The sequence below is a fragment of the Bufo bufo genome, chromosome 2 (assembly GCF_905171765.1).
Source record: "Bufo bufo chromosome 2, aBufBuf1.1, whole genome shotgun sequence".
NCBI lineage: Eukaryota > Metazoa > Chordata > Amphibia > Anura > Bufonidae > Bufo > Bufo bufo.
Genome location: NC_053390.1, coordinates 644401757 through 644423952, shown reverse-complemented (window position 1 = coordinate 644423952; position 22196 = coordinate 644401757). Strand labels below are relative to the sequence as shown.

The following is a 22196-nucleotide window of genomic DNA, read 5'->3' as shown; positions in this document are numbered from 1 at the left end:
ATGTACACCATCGAGGACAATTTTTTTTTTATTATTATTATTGCATTCTACTCATTTTGGTCTAAAAATCTTTTTTTTAAATTGGTTTTTATAAAAAATATTGAGCCGTTCTGTCCCAAATGACTGTTTTTCTAGTTATGTGAATGGTACTTTCAGGTCATATAATCAACCTTATCTCTAAATTACTAAAGGTCATAAACACTTATTTAGCTTTAATGAGTGTTTATAAGGTCAGAGAGCAAAGATAAGGAGCCCCTCGATAGCAGGGAGAAAATACAGATATTGCTAGTAAATAAACTCAAAGCTGTGCAGGGAAAACTTCAAAATAGAGACCAATTGAAAAAAATTAAAAATAAATTGCTCAAATTGAGTACAATGCAATAATAAAAATTTTATATAAAATTTTTTTTTTAAGATAAAAAGAAACATCATTAGCACCACCATGTGGCAAAATGCCCATATTTTTACAATATAAATGCATTTTTCTCATACAGTTAATACATTAAAGAGGACCTTTCACCGATTCTTACCCTATGAACTAAGTATACATACATGTGGAGCGGCACCCGGGGATCTCTCTGCACTTACTATTATCCCCGGGCGCCGCTCCGTTCTCCTGCTATGTCCTCCGGTATCTCCGTTCCCTAAGTTATGGTAGGCGGAGTCTGCCCTAGCGCTGGCCAATCGCATTGCAGAGCTCACAGCCTGGGAGAAAATAACCTCCCAGGCTGTGAGCTCTGCGCTGCGATTGGCCAGCGCTAGGGCAGACTCCGCCTACTGTAACTTAGGGACTGGTATCTCCGCCTACCATAACTTAGGGAACGGAGATACCGGAGGGCATAGCAGGAGAACGGAGCGGCGCCCGGGGATAATAGTAAGTGCAGTGAGATCCCCGGGCGCCGCTCTACATATCTGTATAGTTAGTTCATAGGGTAAGAATCGGTGAAAGGTCCTCTTTAACCGTGAAAAAATCTAAATGGCCTTTTTGCCATTTTTTTTATTGCTTCACCTCCTCAAAAAATGAATTTTTGAACAAAATTTTATCAAAAAGTCATACACACTACCAAATGGTTTTAGTAGAAACTACAGATGCTTTGTAGACATAAATGTAAAAAAAAGAAGCTATGGCGATCAGAATGTGGCAATGCAAAGATAAGAAAAAATGTTTCCATTGTTTTAATTTTTTTTATTTTCAAACACAAGAAAAACAATACAAATATGGTATCACTGTAATCCTACTGACCTGGAAAATAAAAGGAACAGGTCAGCTTTACTGCATTGGAAACTCTGTAAAAATGAATCCATAAAACTGTGGTGGAATTGTGTTATTTTTCCATTTCTGCCCATTTTGGGATTTTTTCCCAGCTTCCCACTACTTTGTATGCAATATTACATTAGAAACTGCAAAAAACAAGCCCTCGTACGTCTACCTGGGAAGGCAGGTAAAAAAACAAAATGCAAAAAAAAAAGAAAATCACAATGCCTTGAAGGGGTTAAAGAGGTTTTCTGATAATTATACTCATTTTACTTATGTCCTGTAGCCTGCATCATCTATTGAAAGATTCATGCTTACCTACTTTCTGCCACTCCATCCTACATGCTGGTTCTCATTCCTCCATCTTCCACTCCCTGGTTTGTTTTCTTCAAGGTGGGCATGGACATGGTCATGTGCACCTGTGCTGCCAATGCTTGGCCGTAGTGGTGCAGGTGACCTTGTTCATACCCATCCAGAATAAGAGGCAGATGCCTCTTAAAGGGAACCGGTCACCTCAAAAATGCATCTACATCCCCCAGCAGTACCTCGTAGTAGCCCGCAGCCTGTTAATAATCATATGCTTCATCCTGTAGTCCGATGCTGCATAAGTTCAAAAAACGCTGTTTTATTCTCCATCAGCGCTATATTGCCGGCCAGTTTGCAGTCAAGGGGGCAGCGGCCTCCTTGCTTCTAGTCAAGGTACTGCTGGGGGATGTAGATGCATTTTTGAGGTGCATCTCTGGCACTTAGTGCTCTAGAAACTGAAAAGTACACCAGCTATAACTTACACCACTTTCTGGAGCAAGTTATAGTAAATTCAGCGGGCCATGATATGCTCCGTTCCTTCTGCTAAGTTACATATATGGCGTGCCCCAGAATTTTTAAGCCACAGCAGTGGCATAAAACTTTAAAACCAGCTTTGTAGAAATCACTGTGTGCAGGCCCAATCATGTCCCATAATGTCTTGCTCAGGTGTGACACAGGGAGTTGTGGCCAGTTTACAGATATCAGAAGCTCAAATAATTTTCCTTACACCAAAACTTGAACAGGATAGTTGAGGCATATGGTAATGCACAGGCATACTGCGTCATGGCCACCATGCAGCAGGCAGTGAGCAAACTCCAGCCTGTTACATGGATGGGCAGTCATGAATGGTTGGAAATAGCCTTACTTCACCTTCATTGACCTTCAGTGACAAAAGCAGAATAAGCAGAGCAAAACAGATTTGTGGTTGTCAGGCTTTGCATTTATGAATTGTTATTACTAATAGAAAATTTGTGGAAATGCATTTACCTTATTTTTCAGACTATAAGACCAAAAAATATGGGGAAAGTGGCAGTTCGTCTTATAGTCTGAATTCTAATGACCGCTTCCATTAGCATGCGGGAGGCACGGGGAGGTGAGGGCAGCGCTGCACTGGCTGTAGCCAGCTTCCCTGGTCTTCTTCCTGGTCCCGCTGTGGTGACCACGCACAGCAGCAGGACATAGTGCACGTAGGCACTCACTACGACCTGACACTGTGCATGTCAAGTCACAGTACACAGCGGGACCCAGAAGAGCGGTGAGTCCTGGATATGCAACTCTATCCAGAGCAAGCAAGGTAAGTTTATTATTATTATTTTTATTATTATTATATATTTTTTAAATGTCTGATGGGGACTGGGGTGCGATCTGAGACTGTGGGGGTCGGATCAGAGGCTAATATGGTCTGTTTGGGGTTCTGATCTGAGTCTGATGGGTGTTGGGGGGGGTCTGATGCTGGCTGATCTGGGGCTGAGGGGTCCAATCTGAGACTGAGTGGGGCTGGGGGCTTGATCTGAGGCTGATGGGGTCTTATTGGGGGTCTGATGGGGGCTGATCTGAGGCTGTGGGGTCCCATGCGAGGCTTATAAGGGGTCTGATCTGAGTCTGATGGGGGCTGTGGGGGCTGATCTAAGGCTAATGGAGGTTGGGAGGGTCTGATCTGAGGCTTTTGGAGGCTGGGGAGATCTGATGGGAAGCTGTTCTGAGGCTAATGGAGGATCTCATAAGAGGCTGGGGGGTTTGATCTGAGGCTGATGGAGGGGTCCGACTAAAGCTGATGGAGCCTGGGGTCTGATGAAGAATGGGGGTCTGATGAAGAATGGAGGTCTGATTTGGGGGTCTGCTCTGAGGACTGATGAAAAATTTATTTTTTCTTGTTTTCCTCCTCTAAATCCTAGGGGCGTCTTGTAGTCTGTTGGATCTTATAGTCTACTACAGAATAAATAGCTGTGAAAGCATGGGCGCTGGTACTATAACATGGGCGCACCTGTACTCTGTATTTTGTAAGTCGATGTGCAATTAGTTACTACATATACGTCTTGCAACCAGATTTGCCACCATCTAAGGCTCTGTTCATTTCTAATGGAAGTCACAGTGCCCAACAGGATCCATCGCACATCAGTTCCCAACAGGCTTCATGGACGATGGGGTCTGTCGGTTCTGCCAAGGTGCATTGGGGGCTGTTTTCTGGTAAATATGACAGAATCTTTGATGGAGCCTCTGATGCATATGTGAATTCATCCAGTGTCAAGATAAAATACATAGTAATTGTATAGTGATACCTTTTTAACACACCTGCTTATTAGGTATGCAGAACACAACACCTTATCTTATTGTGGTAACCTTTCCGGTGCAGGAGCCAAGAAAAATCTCCCTTTTCCTAACATGCGCCCTTGTGCCATTTATTTAGTCGCATAACGTACGGCTTGTCCATGTTCCTTGTGAAGTGTTTGTTGAGATTAGATGTGTCTGTAACAAGGGTGCCTTACTAAATATGAGCACTAGACACATGGCAAGATAAGTGAACTCCAGGCCACGGTGTGTTTAGGATGATGATGAGAAGGTTGCTCATTCCTGATAGTTCAGAGCACTAGCTGCATTTTTACACAGACTGAATAATAGTAAGACTCTGTTACTGAGCACATAATACATAATGAAGAATCAGACCTGTGACATGTGTTTCCAAGTCTTAAAAGAAATTTATGGGCTTAATACTGTATTTCCGTGTTTGAGGACATCACTTGGTTATGTAGATTAATTTGCCTTTTGGGCAGAAATCATAATTTTTTGTTGGGATGACGTTTTATGCTTCTGTGTACCTTTGCATTTCAGTAAGGAAGAAGGGTATACATAGATACACTTTAGTTGGGAAGGCATGTAGTGCAGAATATTCTTAACCACTTCCCATCTGGGCCATTTGCCCCCTTCCTGACCAGGCCAAATTTTGCAAAACTGACATATCTCACTTTATGTGGTAATAACTTTGGAACGCCTTTATTTATCCAAGTCATTCAGAGATTGTTTTCTCGTGACACATTGTACTTCATGATAATCATAAATTTGAGTCAAAATATTTCACCTTTATTTATGAAAAAATCCCAAATTTACCCAAAAATTTGAAAAATTCGCAATTTTCTAAATTTCAATTTCTCTGCTTTTAAAACAAAGTGATACCTCATAAAATATTTATTATTTAACATTCCCCATATGTCTACTTTATGTTGGCATCATTTTGGAAATGTCATTTTATTTTTTTAGGACTTTAGAAGGCTTAGAAGTTTAGAAGCAATTCTTCAAATTTATAAGAAAATTGCCAAAACCCACTTTATAAGGACCAGTTCAGGTCTCAAGTCACTTTGTGGGGCTTACATAGTGGATACCCCCATAAATGACCCCATTGTAGAAACTACACCCTTCAAGGTATTCAAAACGGATTTTACAAACTTTGTTAACCCTTTAGGCGTTCCACAAGAATTAAAGGAAAATGGAGATCAAATTTTTAAATTTCACTTTTTTGGCAGATTTTCCATTTTAATCAATTTTTTTCTTTAACACATCGTTGGTTAACAGCCAAACAAAACGCAATATTTATTACCCAGATTCTGCGGTTTGCAGAAACACCCCACATGTGGTCATAAACTGCTGTATGGGCACACGGCAGGGCGCAGAAGAAAAGGAACTCCACATGGTTTTTAGATGCCATGTCCCATTTGAAGCCCCCTGATGCACCCTTACAGTAGAAACTCCTAAGAAGTGACCCCATTTTGGAAACTAGGGGATAAGGTGCCAGTTTTATTAGTACTATTCTTTTTTTTTACGGTGTTCATCCGAGGGGTTAGGTCATGTGATATTTTTATAGAGCGGGTTTTTACGGACGCGGCAATACCTAATATGTATACTTTTTTAATTTTTTCTATTTTTAATTTTTTTTTTTCATTCCTTACTTGGGGACTTTTTTTTTTTTTACATGTGAAACTTTTTTTTATTTTTTTATTTTCAACCCTTTATTTTTATTTTTTTTATTTTACACTTTTCGTCCCCCTTAAGGTCATACAAGACCTCTGGGGGACATTTGCTTCACTTTTTTTTTTTCACATTTGATTTCTCCTGTAACTGGGGCTGACATAGTAGCCCCAGTTACAGGACAAATGCACCCCTATAGAGGCTGTACAGCAGCAATCCAGCGCTGTACAGCCTCACAGCAGGGCTGATCGAGGTCTCAGAGACCTCACACAGCTCCTGCACACTCCGGTCACGGCGGTCACATGACCGCCGGGCCGGAACAGGAAGCGCACAGCGCTTCCTTCTCTGCAGACACAGCGCTCGGTGAGCGCTGTGTCTGCAGCGATCTAGAAGGCAGGGACACCTGGGCACTGTCCCTGCCTTGTCTTAGGGTTGCCCTGCTGTCACTGACAGCGGGCAACCCGATCAGCAGCTGCACGATTAGCGTGCAGCTGCGATTTCTGAAAGGACGTTTTAAAATGTCCGTTCAGAAATAGACGTCCACCCATAGGACGTTTATATCCTATGGGCGGACGTGAAGCGGTTAAAGAGGACTTGACTCCTGTTCAGATATGTCAGTTTCAGCAACTAATTGTAATACCAATTCTGGAGCATCTATTCTTCTGACTCTGTTTTGTGCCATTTCTGCATTATAAACATATAATTACAAATTGCCAGCAGCAATTAGTAAAGCTACTGCTGGGTGTTACCAGTAGAGGTGTGTCTAACTCTGTCCAATCAGTGCTGCTGGTGTCAGACTAGAAGGGACACCCTTCCAACTGGTAACACCCATCTGTACCTTTACTGCAAACTGGTGACCATTCATAATCTTCTAGTAGAAATGGCACAACATAAAGTCATAAGAATTGATGCTCCAGAATTGTTGTAGTTTTTGGACACAAAACCAGAAGTGGATAAAAAAAAAGGAAGTAAGGTAGCATCGAGTTTTTATTTTTTATTTTATTTTATTTATTTATTTTTCTTTATACTTAATCTCCCTTTATGATCCACTCCTGGTTTTGGCTTGAAAACCTGAAACTGGATGCCCTTCCTAAGGCCCTGTTCATGTGGCATCTTTTGCAGGAAGAAATTTTTGCAGATTCTATACCAAAAAGCCTTCGGGAGGTCACATGGAATCCACCTCCCATAATTTTTTATTGGAGGTCACGGTTTTGCCGTGACTTTGTCAAGAAGATTCTGTGTGGATACCTGTGGCTTTTTAGTACATACTCCATGCAAAATTCTGCTTTCAAAAGATGCCATGTGAAAAACGACTGCTTTCTTCCAGAAACCTCAGCACCCCTGTCCATAATTTGTGTCTTGTGTTGCAACTTGGCACTATTAAAACCATTTTTTCTAATTCCGGGCAACCTCTATACATAGGTTTTTCAATCCCCAAAAATAAACGCCAACAGGCACCAAATGTGTGAAAATGTGTGCCTCTGTTTCATTTCAATGGGGCTTCCAGCTCGTCCATTTTCGGCAGTCCCATAGAAATAAATGGAGCGTGGCCATGCATGCACGGTGCTTCCTCCTGGACTTTGCGGGCTCCGTTCTAAGTATCCTAGCAATATGCCCCCAATGTCTGAGATGGGAACAACTCTTTAATCATTTTTTGTGTAGATATATTGCTTTACTTGTGTTTACTTACCACATAGTGTAGCTACAGCTGCTTTCACAGTTCTGGAATCATTTGACACACTTTCACCTTTCTTGTTTCTTTGGGGCCTGTTCAAATGGCAGAATTTTAGCGTGAACACACCAGGGAGGCATATGCCCCCATATGGTGTTGTGTGCGACCAGCCACCGCTTGAAACCATAGTGGCATTTAATGGAGCTAAACTGTGAGAGGGTGCATGGCATCTAAAGTGAACAATCGTTCTAGAAACTGCTCATCTATTCAGGGAAAGCTCCCATTGTAGATGCCAAAATTGTCTAAGGTCCATTAGTCAGAAGGAGTCCAAAGGAGTGTCTTTCCCTAAGCATCCTGTGGACAAAAAGTGCATGGGGTTGTTAAAATGAACCTGGGAGACAAGTACAGCTATGTTAAGACCAAGCATAGCTGCTACTTGTACTACTGGATCTCTCTCTCTATGTTTAGATCAGCTTGAGAACCATCTTGCAGCAGCCAGGCACCCCTAGGGAGGAGATCATTTCGTCTTTCTGTTCTGAAACAGGCCTCTAACTTTATGGCAGATGGCTCTGCGGGCCTGGTAAGATGATCATCTAGAATGGCAGCCTTATTAAACTCTACACATAGAGCTGTCTGGTTCAGGCCCTGGTCAGGGGACGTGGAATCAAAAAGTAGACTCTCTTCCATCCCATGCATTGTTCGGTTCAGCCTTATGACATCTTAGGGAAGGCTTTTGGTATGAAAAAGGGATTTCCATCTGAATCACGTTTCTTTCAACAAAGACTTTCCTTTTGGGCACAAGGTAAGGGCAAGCAAGATCAGAAGAGGAAAGACTAGGTAGTAATAGATGACAGGCTTTCAGAGACAGAGTTTAATCCAGACAACTCTGCCAAGAAAACCTAATGATGCCAGTCTTCCAGTGGGGGGGGGGGGGGGGGGGGGCAGGCTCTGCGCCTTCCACCAACCATGCAAAAATGTCACCGTGTCTCCATAGGTTCTATCTATAATTCTTCTAGGATACAGGATACAATTTGTCAGTCAGCCCTCAGACAGGTTTTCCCCTTTTCAATATACAGAAACAATTAGCATCGCAGAAGGAGGTAAACATTTTGCTAGAAAATAGAGCCATAGTTCCAGTTCCCGCTTTACAACAGTTTTAGGGTTATTTCTCCCCAGTGTTTCTGATTAAAAAAAAACTGTGGATCCTTCAGAGCAATCATAAATCTCAAAGCCTTAGTGCTCATGCACACGAACGTTGTTTGGGTCCACATCCGAACCGAATTTTTGGCGGCTCGGATGCCGACCCATTCACTTCCGTGTACTGTCCGCATCCGTGGGGCCGGAAAAAAAAAATAGAACATATCCTGTTCTTGTCCGTTTTGTAGACAAGAGTAAGCATTTCTATTATGGGCGACCAGTTCCAGAAATTGCGGAATGAACAAGGGCAGCATCCGTCTTTTGCAGAATTGCAATTTGCGGACCGTCAAAGCACGGCGCGATCGTGTGCATGAGCTCTTAAACAAGTACATCATCTACAAGAGATTCAAGATGGAATCCATAAAGTCAGCCATAGATCTCCTAAATAATAACTATTTTATGATAACATTGGACTTGGCAGACGCCTTCTATCATAGATACTTTTGAGAGTCCTCGTAAAAGGGAATAAGATTCGCCATTCATATGGGAGGAGTGCTCTTTCATTTCCAGTTCAGAGTTCTTCCGTTCGGTCTATCAGCCGCACCAAGGGTGTTTGCAAGGGTTATGTAGAGGTGTCCAGCTTTCTTCATCAAAAGGGCATCCTAATAATTCCTTATCTGGATGACTTCTTCCTGGTGGCTCCATCAGAGAGAATTCTACAGGATCATCTTCAGGTTGTGGTATCAACATTCTCCTCCTTGGATTGGCTGACCTAACAGCAAGTCAACAAAAAAATTTTGGGGGAGTCCTGGATTCCAGACAACTTTTTTCTTTTCTTCCCCAGGAAAACAGGAGTCATTGATCATTAATATTTTAGTTTTTTGGCAGACGAGAACCTCATCTATAAGAAACATCATGACAGTTTTGCAGCTACTCACCTGAATTATCCCCTCATTTAGATGGTCTCAGGCCTACTCGAGTTCTACAATCCTTCCTTCTATTGGCATGGGACAAAATAAAATATTCCTTAGACAAGAAGGTAATACGGTCGTAACCAAAAGTTTTGAGAATTAGATAAATATTGGAAATTGGAAAAGTTGCTGCTTAAGTTTTTATAATAGCAATTTGCATATACTCCAGAATGTTATAAAGAGTGATCAGATGAATTGCATAGTCCTTCTTTGCTATGAAAATTAACTTAATCCCCAAAAAACCTTTCCACTGCATTTCATTGCTGTCATTAAAGGACCTGCTGAGATCATTTCAGTAATAGTCTTGTTAACTCAGGTGAGAATGTTGACGAGCACAAGGCTGGAGATCATTTTGTCAGGCTGATTGGGTTAAAATGGCAGACTTGACATGTTAAAAGGAGGGTGATGCTTGAAATCATTGTTCTTCCATTGTTAACCATGGTGACCTGCAAAGAAATGCGTGCAGCCATCATTGCGTTGCATAAAAATGGCTTCACAGGCAAGGATATTGTGGTATAAGATTGCACCTCAATTAACAATTTATAGGATCATCAAGAACTTCAAGGAAAGAGGTTCAATTCTTGTTAAGAAGGCTTCAGGGCGTCCAAGAAAGTCCAGCAAGCGCCAGGATCGTCTCCTAAAGAGGATTCAGCTGCGGGATCGGAGTGCCACCAGTGCAGAGCTTGCTCAGGAATGGCAGCAAGCAGGTGTGAGCGCATCTGCACGCACAGTAGGGCGAAGACTTTTGGAAGATGGCCTGGTGTCAAGAAGGCCAGCAAAGAAGCCACTTCTCTCCAAAAAAACCCATCAGGGACAGATTGATCTTCTGCAGAAAGTATGGTGAATGGACTGCTGAGGACTGGGGCAAAGCCATATTCTCCGATGAAGCCTCTTTCCGATTGTTTGGGGCATCTGGAAAAAGGCTTGTCCGGAGAAGAAAAGGTGAGCGCTACCATCAGTCCTGTGTCATGCCAACAGTAAAGCATCCTGAGACCATTCATGTGTGGGGTTGCTTCTCATCCAAGGGAGTGGGCTCACTCACAATTTTGCCCAAAAACACAGCCATGAATAAAGAATGGTACCAAAACACCCTCCAACAGCAACTTCTTCCAACAATCCAACAACAGTTTGGTGAAGAACAATGCATTTTCCAGCACGATGGATTACCGTGCCATAAGGCAAAAGTGATAACTAAGTGGCTCGGGGACCAAAACGTTGACATTTTGGGTCCATGGCCTGGAAACTCCCCAGATCTTAATCCCATTGAGAACTTGTGGTCTATCCTCAAGAGGCGGGTGGAGAAACAAAAACCCACTAATTCTGACAAACTCCAAGAAGTGATTATGAAAGAATGGGTTGCTATCAGTCAGGAATTGGCCCAGAAGTTGATTGAGAGCATGCCCAGTCGAATTGCAGAGGTCCTGAAAAAGAAGGGCCAACACTGCAAATACTGACTCTTTGCATAAATGTCATGTAATTGTCGATAAAAGCCTTTGAAATGTATGAAGTGCGTGTAATTATATTTCACTACATCACAGAAACAACTGAAACAAAGATCTAAAAGCAGTTTAGTAGCAAACTTTGTGAAAACTAATATTTGTGTCATTCTCAAAACTTTTGGCCACGACTGTAGTCCCAGGAGTTGTCAAAAATTCCCTCAGTTGGTGGCTACTAAGGAGGAACCTTCAGAGAGGAGTACTATGGCCAACACATCATAAGCTGGTGATCACTACCGATGCTAACATCAGGGGATGGGAAAGTGCAGTAGTCCAGTTGGCTATGGAACAAACAGATGAGTCAAGCATCTTCAGATTTGAGAGAGCTGACAGCAGTTCTGTATGCCCTGAAGAGACTAATCTTCAGTAAGATCCAAAAACGTGAAGATCCTATCGTGCAACACGACCACTGTGGCATATAGCAACCATCAGAGTGGTACAAGGAGCCATTCCCTGGACCCTGTTGCAACCAAGATCTTTGTATAGGAAAAAAACAACCTGACCTCCTTATCTGCAGTTCACCTCAGAGGGAAAGAAAACAGGATTGCTGTCTTCCTCAGCAGACGCACTTTGAGGGAGGGAGAGTAAACCCTGAACAGAGACTTTTTCTTTAAATAACTCAGAGACAGGGCTTGTTGATACTGGATTTTTTTTTGCCACATGGGAAGAATCATTAATCCCAAGGGTGATTACGAAAGTACTGGAGGAGCAGGCACAACTAATTGTGGTAGCCCCATATTGACCAAAATAATCATGGTTTCCTCTCCTCCTAGAATTTTTTTCAATAAAGTGATTGTCACTATCCTAAATATTAGGAAGAAAATCACATCCAATATTTGCCACAGAATCTGAAACAAAATGTCTAAAGTATGAGTGGGGCAAATGGGATCCTCAAAAACAAATGGATGTACTTATCATACCATAGTTCTTACAAGCGGGCTTAGGCCTCTTTCACACTTGCGTTGTCCGGATCCGGCGTGTACTCCACTTGCCGGAATTACACGCCGGATCCGGAAAAACGCAAGTGTACTGAAAGCATTTGAAGACGGAACCGTCTTCCAAATGCGTTCAGTGTTACTATGGCACCCAGGACGCTATTAAAGTCCTGGTTGCCATAGTAGGAGCGGGGAGCAGGGGAGCGGTATACTTACAGTCCGTGCGGCTCCCGGGGCGCTCCAGAATGACGTCAGAGCGCCCCATGCGCATGGATGACGTGATCCATGTGATCACATGATCCATGCGCTTGGGGCGCCCTGACGTCACTCTGGAGCGCCCCGGGAGCCGCACGGACTGTAAGTATACCGCTCCCCACTACACTTTACCATGGCTGCCAGGACTTTAGCGTCCCGGCAGCCATGGTAACCACTCTGAAAAAGCTAAATGTCGGCTCCGGCAATGCGCCGAAACGACGTTTAGCTTAAGGCCGGATCCGGATCAATGCCTTTCAATGGGCATTAATTCCGGATCCGGCCTTGCGGCAAGTGTTCCGGATTTTTGGCCGGAGCAAAAAGCGCAGCATGCTGCGGTATTTTCTCCGGCCAAAAAACGTTCCGTTCCGGAACTGAAGACATCCTGATGCATCCTGATGCATCCTGAACGGATTTCTCTCCATTCAGAATGCATTAGGATAATCCTGATCAGGATTCTTCCGGCATAGAGCCCCGACGACGGAACTCTATGCCGGAAGACAAGAACGCAGGTGTGAAAGAGCCCTAAGACTTGGTGTTAACGGTTCTCTTGGAATCCTCATTTGAACTATTGTTAGATATTGCCTTAAGACTGCTCACATACCGTATTAAACAACCTTTCTTTTGGCAGTTACTACAGCAAATAGGGTGGGAGAGCTACAGGCATTCTCTTGCAGACCACCTTACATCAGAGTTTTGGAAGATAGTCATCCTAAAACATTCTCCCCTGCTTTTCTTCCTAAGGTAGTGTCGAAATGCCATTGTAAGCAGGAAGTATCCCTTCCGTCCCTTTGTGCAGAGACAAAATCAGAGCAAGAGAAAAATGTGATACCTTGGATGTGTGCAGGTGTATCCTGGAACATCTACATGCCATGGAGACCTTCAAAAAATCTGACCACCTTCTCTTTCAGTATCAGGATCCAAACAAAGGTCATACAGTGAGCAAGGCTACCATAGCACATTGGTTCCTATTGACTATTTCTTTATGCTATCAAGAAAAACATCTATCTCCTCCTACAGGTCTTAAAGCACATTCAGCTAGGTCAGTCTCAACCTCTTGGGTGGAAGGGGCTTTGGCTTCCTGGAGCAGATCTGTAGAGGTGCTACGTGGTCCAATCCGTCAATTTTTTTTAAACACTTTAAGCTGATTGTTCTAACTAATGAATATTTAGCTTTTGGCTTCCAGGTTCTTTCTGCGACAGTCCCCACCCTAATGGGACTTCTCTGAATATCCTCCAGTGCCGGTGTGGAGGTGTTAGGGAAAGATGAAAATTACTTTTAATTGGATTTCCTATTAACCTCCACAACGGCACGGAGTCCCCCCCCCCCCCCCCCCCAATGAAAAAAAAAAGTAAATGTATTTTTTTTTTTTTTCTTACTGGATATTGTTTATGCACATGTTGCATATTTTTGTAGTTTCTCTGTCACTGAACCAATCTAGGAATAAGAGGAGGCCTTTTTATTTTGAGCTTCTACATTGTTTCTGTCCCTTGAGAGGCGGGGAAACCCTCTTGTCAGTGCCGTTGGGGAGTTTAACAGGAAATCCAATTACCAATAAGAGTTATTTTCCTCTTTTCTAGACGCCATCTGTTTGGTGTGTGCCAGTATACTATAAAACAAAAAGTATGGAATAGCAGAGTAGACAACGCTATGCCAATTTTAAAAAAAAGTATATGTCGAATGTGAGACCCAGCGGGTGACAAAACCACCATATGGCATGCGTCACAGGCATCCGTTAAAAGTATATGTCATGAGCTTTTCAATGGATTTTTCTGACGTAAAATGGATGTCTATGACAGTGGCATCTATTCTGTAGACTTATGTCATCTGTTTAACGGATACATTTGGAAAAACTATAGAAAAATCTGACATGTGACATCAATTGAAAGGATGCCAAGGCTGATCTTGGCTGCAACACCGATGCTGTGTACACCACTTACCTGAATGGGGTCGCAGTGCGACTTGCAGGTTGCCGCGGGTGCCGCAGCCAAGATCGCTGTAAGGTCCCAGTTCTAGGCATCTGTTACAGCCTCAGTTTATTGCGTACTTTGTGCTCTTTTCCCTGTGTGTGTGTGTTAGAAAACACAAAAATGTGACGTGAACAGCTCCTGTGCTGGGATCCTGCGATGCTCTCTGCAGCACTGCCCTCTGGGGGGAATTGTTATTTTTTTCTATTTCAGATTACTAAATGGTACATGATGTAAGGACTGTGGGTATAATAATGGACTATAGATAAATAACTGTATTGATGTAATCACTCATTCAGATCACACTTAGAGGTTACATGACATAGAGAAAACCTTCCCAACAGAATGGTTGTCCGATGCAGTAGTGCTTTGTGTAACATGCAGATGCTACAGGATTTTAGTTGTCTGCCACGGCAGTGTTCGTGTGGTCTCTAGTGCCGTTTCTAGTAGGTGTATAAAATATATTTAAATATTGCAAATAAAATGCCCTTGTATATGAATTATTCAGCAGGACATTGGGAAACCTCAGAATGAGAGTTGTGAGGTTACGTGAGGACACAGTAGCCTGTCAAGGAGAGAATGCAGTCAGTGATTTATCTGAAGATGACAACTAATATTCAAGTTTGCCTCAAAAAATGGATGTCTGTGCAGCCCCTCCCTGCTGTCAGTAGAAATACATAGCCTGACAACAGCTTTTATTTCTTTCCAGTTTTGCCGCATGTGATCCCTGTCTGATCAATGGCAGCAATATTGTTATCATTGGGTACTGGTCCCGTATATTGACAGCATCAGTCGGTCACTACAGCACTCTTTGTGGCTAGTTTTGCTAGAATACAGTATCTGGTCTGTGTATGTGGCACATTTTGAAGGGGACAGGATGACAAACTGGCATAAGGAATTTTCCAGACCATTAGATAAATTGAATGCCCAAGTCGTGCACCATATATTAAAATCACTAGTGCTCAGTGCAGGTAAAATGAGGCCTGACTGTGCTCTTGCCTAGAATCTGTAGATCTCTCCCGGCTGCTTTATAAAGACCAGTCTATTCATCCTTATTAGTAGTCGTCGTGTTGCACTGGTTGGGGCCTTGTGGAGCACAGCAGGGGATCTGTAGTAGAGAATGTCTTGGATGTACATAGGAGACGTCCTGCATGTCTTTGTATATACAGTATTGCACAAAACGTATACTTTTAGACATATGGGCAGATTTACTAGTACTGTCTAAGATTTAGACTAGACATCCTAAAATGCCTCCAGATTTATTACAGCGGCTGATCTGATAAATCTTTATACGGTCCACGTTTATACCACTTAATAGTTGGCTTACTTAATTTCTGCCAAAATTCTGGAGCGTCTTAGAGGGGTTTTCTGGATAGGTCGTCAATGTCTGATTAGTGGAGGTCCAACTGCTGACACTACTCATCCCCTCCTTCCCAAATAGCTGTTTGAAGAGGCCACAGTGTTCCTGTGAGCGCCACAGAGACATCACATTCATCGGCTCAGTCTTTTTCAAGGGAATGGGCCTTGCTTGGAATACCAAGCACAACCACTATACAATGTACGCCACCAGTCAGATATTGATGACCTATTCTGAGGTTAGGCCATCAGAATCGAACACCCAGAAAACCCCTGAGCCATGCCCATTTTCTGCTAATGCACTTTACTTGTTGACCACATCAGTGTCCAGGACACGTAATAAATGTGATGTAAGGATTGTGTGCCAGAACATTGTCAATGAAAAATCTGCCTCCTTATTTTCTTCTTTCTAATAAGGTAACATAAATTTAGGATAACTCTATTAGTTTTAGGTTCACACACCATAATTAACTTTCTTGATTCCTCTTGTTATTTTATGTGAAAGCTCCAGAAGAAGAAGTTGGAAAGCCTTTCCAATGCCCCATCTGTGGATTAGTAATAAAGCGGAAAAGTTATTGGAAAAGGCACATGGTGATTCACACGGGTTTAAAAAGCCATCAGTGTCCACTATGTCCATTTCGTTGTGCCCGCAAGGACAATCTGAAATCACACATGAAGGTAAGGTTATGTTTTGATAAACCTACATAGAACAATAAAGACTGCTTTGTGCTAGCAATACAGAATGCCTTTGATATGAAATTGGAAGTGGACGATGATTGCCTTGCAACCCTGAAAGGTTTTGTTTTTTTTAAATCTTGTATCCTACCTTGTTATTGCAAGTAGATGCTTCACGTTGTTAAATCTGTTTCTTGCCAGCTTGATTGCACTGACATCAGGCTGTATATTAACCCGTTTTCTTCAAGCAACATTTTACAAGCTTCTTATATATTTGACGGGATTTAAAAAAAAATATCTAACATCAGGGAATATGAGGAAATAAAAAAAATAACCAGTTACTTACATGTTAAATCCCCCACTGCTCTGGTGGTCCCCACAGGTCTTAGTTTACTTTGCTTCAGTAGCCATGTGCTGTATAGCTCTCATTTTGTGGCATCATGTCTAGTATTATAATATGCCACTGTTATTTTGCCATGGTATAGATAGCATTATTATTTTGGGTCTATATAACATAGTTTTTCGATATGTATTAAAGCCATTGTCGAAAATGCTTAAAAAACAACAACTATACTCTGTCATCATAAAGACTCACCCTTCTCATTCCCCCTATGACTGCTGCGGGTAGTAGGCAGAGAGAAGCTTGTGAATAATATCTCCTACCTCTGCTTGCCCACTCCATAGGGGTGCTAAGCACTAGCACATTCTATGGATATTGTTTCAGACTACTTCCTCTCTCTGGGACCATTGGGGGGGGGGGGGGGGGGGGTTGCAATAGCCTGAAGTTACTACCATGCAGTTTAAGAAAAGTGTCCCTCTGGCTAGATGGATGCTTTAATGGTAAAAGTGAACAGAATGGCTTCAAGGAATGTGGCCAGGGAATAGAGACATTTAGAAAAATTCACCATGCCATTCCACGCTGGATAATTTCTGTCAGGTATTCATTTTCATATTGATGGTCTATCCTCAGGATAGGCCATTAGTATGTGATCGGTGAGGGTCCAACTTCTGGCACCTGTTTGAGGAGGCCGTAGCATTCCTGTGAGCGCCACTGCCTCCTCATAAATTAACAAGCACAGCACCATCCATAGGATAGCACAGCTGTGCTTGGTATTGCAGCTCAGCCCCATTAACTTGAATGGGACTGAGCAGCACCATGGTCATGTGACCGATGAGCGTGACATCACATGCCTAGAAAGAGGCTGCAGCACTCACCAGAGCGCCACAGCCTCTTCAAACAGCTGATCCGCGCCAGTGTTGGGAGAAGGACCCCCACCGATCACATGTTAAACTGAGGATAGGCAATCAATATGAAAATCTCTGAAAGCCCCGTTAAGAGGAAAACACGAATGATGAAACATTGTATGTGGTAATATGTAGTTTTTATATGAAAAAAGAAAAAAAAAATTCTCTGTATTAGAACTACTACAAATCTAAGTCAGTCCATTTGTAACATTTTATGGGATTGTTGTAAAGCTGAATACTACTAGGAAGAATCTCCAAACATAGTGATATAAAGGAAAGAACGTTAATGTTTATTACTATTGATTCCACCATCAGGTCCACCAGCACCAAGACAGAGGAGAGACCTTCCAGTGTCAGCTCTGCCCTTTCACCTCTTCACGCCATTTCAGCCTGAAACTTCACATGCGCTGTCATCAGCACTTTCTTCGGGCTGAAGCCAAGGTGAAGGAAGAGCCTAGTGATCCTGACAATAAGGGATCACCTTTTAATAATTCCTTGGGCAGCCACGATGAAGGGAGTGCTTCACCTGCACAAAGTTCTCAGCTTCCAGAAAACCTAAGTCACATCAGTTCTTCAGCTGTGAGTTCACTAGCCATCAAGGAGGAACCAAAAGACAATGACTGTCCCTCCATGATGCCCTTCCCTGATAGACCTAGCAGCAACAGCAGCATGAAGCTGAAAGATGCTTTGGACTTTGTTACATGCCCATCATCTCTTTTCAGTCAGGATATCTCTGTCAAAATGGCTTCTGATTTTCTGATGAAGTTATCAGGTATGAATTATTTCCATTCACATTTTGTATAGAATATTTGAAAAGTCAAAGTGAAGGGATATTTGCATTTTTACATTTTGCAAAAATGACCATATTTGTTGTCACACTTGCAATAAAACAGTGAGGCATAACTGATATATCTCAACCCAGCCTGCTGATTTTGGCAGGATCGGCCAACCTTCTAATGTGTATGGACACCTCCTGACTCTTGCTGCAATGACAGATATTGGGGCAGAGAAGATTTTGAGAATGTTGGATTTTGTTTTTGGGGAGATAAGCTGCCTGCCATAGCGGTCTGGCGGTGTTGTGCTCTCCTCTCCTATTTACAATACATACATGCTTTTCCAAGCTAAGATGCATGTGTGTGGGGGATCAGGAGATGTTGTGGTTGTAGAAGCAAGCCTTTTGTCGACAGTTACCTCATTTATATGGACAGCTTTAGCTTTTAAGCAACAGATGGTAAACATGTTACAATTTTTATAGAACATGCTAACAAATCTACAGTTGATAATCTATTTTTTTTTTTGAGAAGTAAGATCAAAAGTTGAAACCAACATGACTGTCACTTTTGCTAAAATAATCTCTACAACCAAGCAGAACATAATATTCATATAACACATGTCAATGCAAGTCTATGGAGAGTGAGAAGGAAAAAACACAGACAAGCAGACTACCAGAGCTACATGGGATGAGATATAAACTCCCTAAGTGCTTTATTCACGACCGTACGGAACGGTATTTCTCTGTAAAGTCCTCCATGATCTTCAGACTGTTTCTAAGTGCATAAGAGAAGGTTAGGAAACAGATTCTCCTCTATTTTCTGTGTGCCATGGATGGCAGCTAGTCTCTACTCACCATCTCTGAGAGAACTGCAAGCTATACAACCTATATATTCACTATGCACAGAGGAAAGCTAAAAATGGCAGATACAAGTGATATACTGTCATAGCGAGTAATAATGTTATTCCTCATGTACTCACACTTTACTATTGGTTCACACCTTCAGGACCAGGCGATTTTTTTTTATTAATTTTATTAATTTTTTTCGTTTTTTTTTTTTTATACATTTTCTTTTCCCGCCTTCCCAGAGCCATAGCTCTGGAAAAGGGAATGATTTTGTTAATATATTTTTAAAAACTTTTAAAAACTTTTCTTTTCATTTTTTTATAATTTTAAAGTCATCCTAGATGACTACAACATGCAATTATTAGATTGCAATTTGTATTCTTTAATGGATTTTTATCCATTACAGAATTCAGTATATTCCAGTACAGTGCTGCTGCGGCCAGCATTGGAATATATTAGTAAAAGGCCTGGAAGTCTACTACAGAACCTTTTCCCTGATTGCAGCAAGGAGGAGGTGTTCTGGGCCTGGAAGCGCACAGCTCCTGGGTTTAGCATTCTCATATGCAGTGGTCACATTTGGCCATGGCATCGGCAGTGTTAAATGTGTGTGATGCGAATGCTATTTTTAAGTACTGAACTGGACTTCCATCGTACATGTACAGCAGTTGTCTGGAAAGGGTTAATGCAAAGTTTGTTGACGGTTAGTAACGCTTTACGATTTCCCTTCCTGGAACTAAAAGGCCTAGACCAGCCCCTGAAAAACACTCCCATACTATTATTCTATGTCTACCAAACTTAAAGGGGTTATCCTATGACTAATGTAAAAAATGCAAATCGGACCTCATATAGCACATGACAACCTCTGTCTAAGGGTCCATTCACACGTCCGCAATTCTGTTCCGCATTTTGCGGAACAGATATGCGGACCCATTAATTTCTATGGGGCCGCACGAAGTGCTGCCCGGATCCGGAAATGCGGACCTGCACTTCCGGGTCTGCAATTCCGTTCCCGAAAAAAATAGAACATGTCCTATTCTTGTCCGCAATTGCAGACAAGATTAGCCATATTCTATTATAGTGCCGGCGATGTGCGGTCCGCAAAATGCGGAACGCACATTGGTGGTGTCTGTGTTTTGCGGATCCGTAAAACACATACGGATGTGTGATTGGACCATAACAAAGCTAGAACCAACCCTGTACCTCACATGGATCCAGAGATCTCCCCATTCATTGCTCTACTAGACTTATATCAGGCTGGCATCTCAATGTGCCGGGGTATGAGATGGTATCTACATGATGTAATTTGTTACAAAGCAACAGAATCTTCAATAGTGCTGGAACTTTTTTCTGCTGTTTATCTCAAGGGGAGTGTCTATTCTGCTGCTGCTAAGGGGGCGTGTCCATGTTCTCCCAATCACAGCTCAGGAGGCAGTTAAAGGATGAAACTGAGCATGTGCGGCCATCTTAGTGAGCAGGTCAAAGAAATAAGAAAAAAACAGCAGGTGGCGCTATACAGATACATTTTATTAAATAAATCGGTGGCTATGCAAAATTTTTAATTACATGCAATTACAAAAGTATTCAGATCTAGGAACTGTTTTAGTGGGAGAACCCCTTTAACTTGGCAGAGAGCAGTCAGGCTGGTAATGTGTTCCCGGCCAAACCTAGCCTTTAGGCTGCCAGATAGAGTTGTCATTCCACAGAACTCAAATCAACTGCTCTTCATGCCAGTGGTGGTGTGCTTTACACTTCTCCATCTGACGCTTGTCATTGTAGTTGGCATATTATTACAGTATGCTCGAATTCAGTGGACTCTATAGAACGAGTCATTCTTTCACAAATGTTTGTAAAGGCCAACTGCATGGCTCGGGGCTGGATTTTATACCCTTGTGGCAATGAGGCTGAATGAAAGACCTGAATTCAATGAATAAGACTAGAGATGAGCGAATTTCCGCTTATGAAATTCGTTCACACTTCTTTTGTTGGTACCACGGACCGTAACGCAATTCTATGACGGAATGCATAACGGAATGCCTTTAGATGCATTCCATTATTCATTCCGTCATTATAGAAGTCTATGGGCTGCAAAACGGATCCGTCCTGTTTCCGTTATGCAGGGGAGTCCTCACCTGCATAACGGAAACGGGACGGATCCGTTATGCAGGCCGTAGACTTCTATTATGACGGAATGAATAACGGAATGCATCTAAAGGCATTCTGTTATGCATTCCGTCATAGAATTGCGTTATGGCTGATGGTAACGAAATCCGTAATGCAATTCGCCAAGCGTGAACGAATTTCAAAATATGAAATTTGCTCATCTCTAATTAAGACGTGTGTCCAAATACTTTTCTCCATATAGTGTATCTTTGTAAGCATAACAAAAATGATTATCAAACTCGCCTTAACATCTGTTTTACAAAAAAATTGTAATTATTTAGGTCTTATCTGGAAATCAAATTTAAAACAGTTGTTCCATGAAATCAGCTTACCCCCTATCGACCGAATAACCACTGGGGCCATCACAAGAACATTGGTCCTGTGTGCTGGTATGAACGGAGTGGCAGGTCAAGCTTGCTTGTTGCCTCTCCATTCATTCACTGCTGGAGATAGCAGAGCACTGTACGTAGCCATCTTCAGCAGTCCCATAGAGAATGAATGGAATGGCAATGCATATGCTGAAACAGATGCTTCATTCATATGGGCGTATGAGACCACTGTTGATTTGCCCAATCCCTTTATGTTTGGTGCTGTGAGTCTGTTTGTTTCGACACATTGCTAAAGCCGAGTAAGAAGGCTTGTTTCCTCTTGATATGTTGATTTCTACGAGGAACATTGGCATTTAAGCTAAATACAGTAGACAGGATAGTGAGATTGTATATGTTTGATCAGAAGATGGGACTGAGTTAGTAAAATGCAGTTGTTTCCTGAAGATTGTAACTTTAAGGTATGTACGTGCTCCCTCCAGTTAGAATATTGTTCCAGTATGACCATTGTAAATTGAGTCTCTATGAAAAACTAGTAACTGGCTGTAAAGCCTTCAAAATATCAACCCAAAATTTAAAGGGGTTGCGAGTTAATTTAAAGCATCCTGATGCCACTAAATCTCATAAATAATGAGCCTGCACCCACTTGATCCCCTACAGCTCCTGTCTTCTTCAAGGTGTGTCTACAAAGCCCCAGTGGTAACATAGAGGTATACAGCATGCGACCGCTGCAGCCTCTCACTGGCCTTGGTGGTCTCATGCTGTATACCTGCATGAGACCCTTTATATAAAAGATTTAGGAGATAAGTGTCTCCAATGCTTCACAATTTAGACAGTGTTGACCTGCTGTTTCACTACCACCGTC

General features: G+C 42.3%; 1 protein-coding gene across 2 annotated transcripts in view; it reads left to right on the top strand.

Moving 5' to 3' along the window:
• Nucleotides 1–22196, top strand: part of ZNF827 (zinc finger protein 827) — a 273636-nt gene that overhangs the window by 58735 nt on the left and 192705 nt on the right. For both annotated transcript variants that reach the window (XM_040418517.1, XM_040418516.1), the window contains exons 3-4: nt 15813–15985; nt 17543–17999. In XM_040418517.1, the coding sequence (XP_040274451.1) occupies nt 15813–15985; nt 17543–17999 (630 nt within the window). The remainder of the gene's footprint in view (nt 1–15812; nt 15986–17542; nt 18000–22196) is intronic.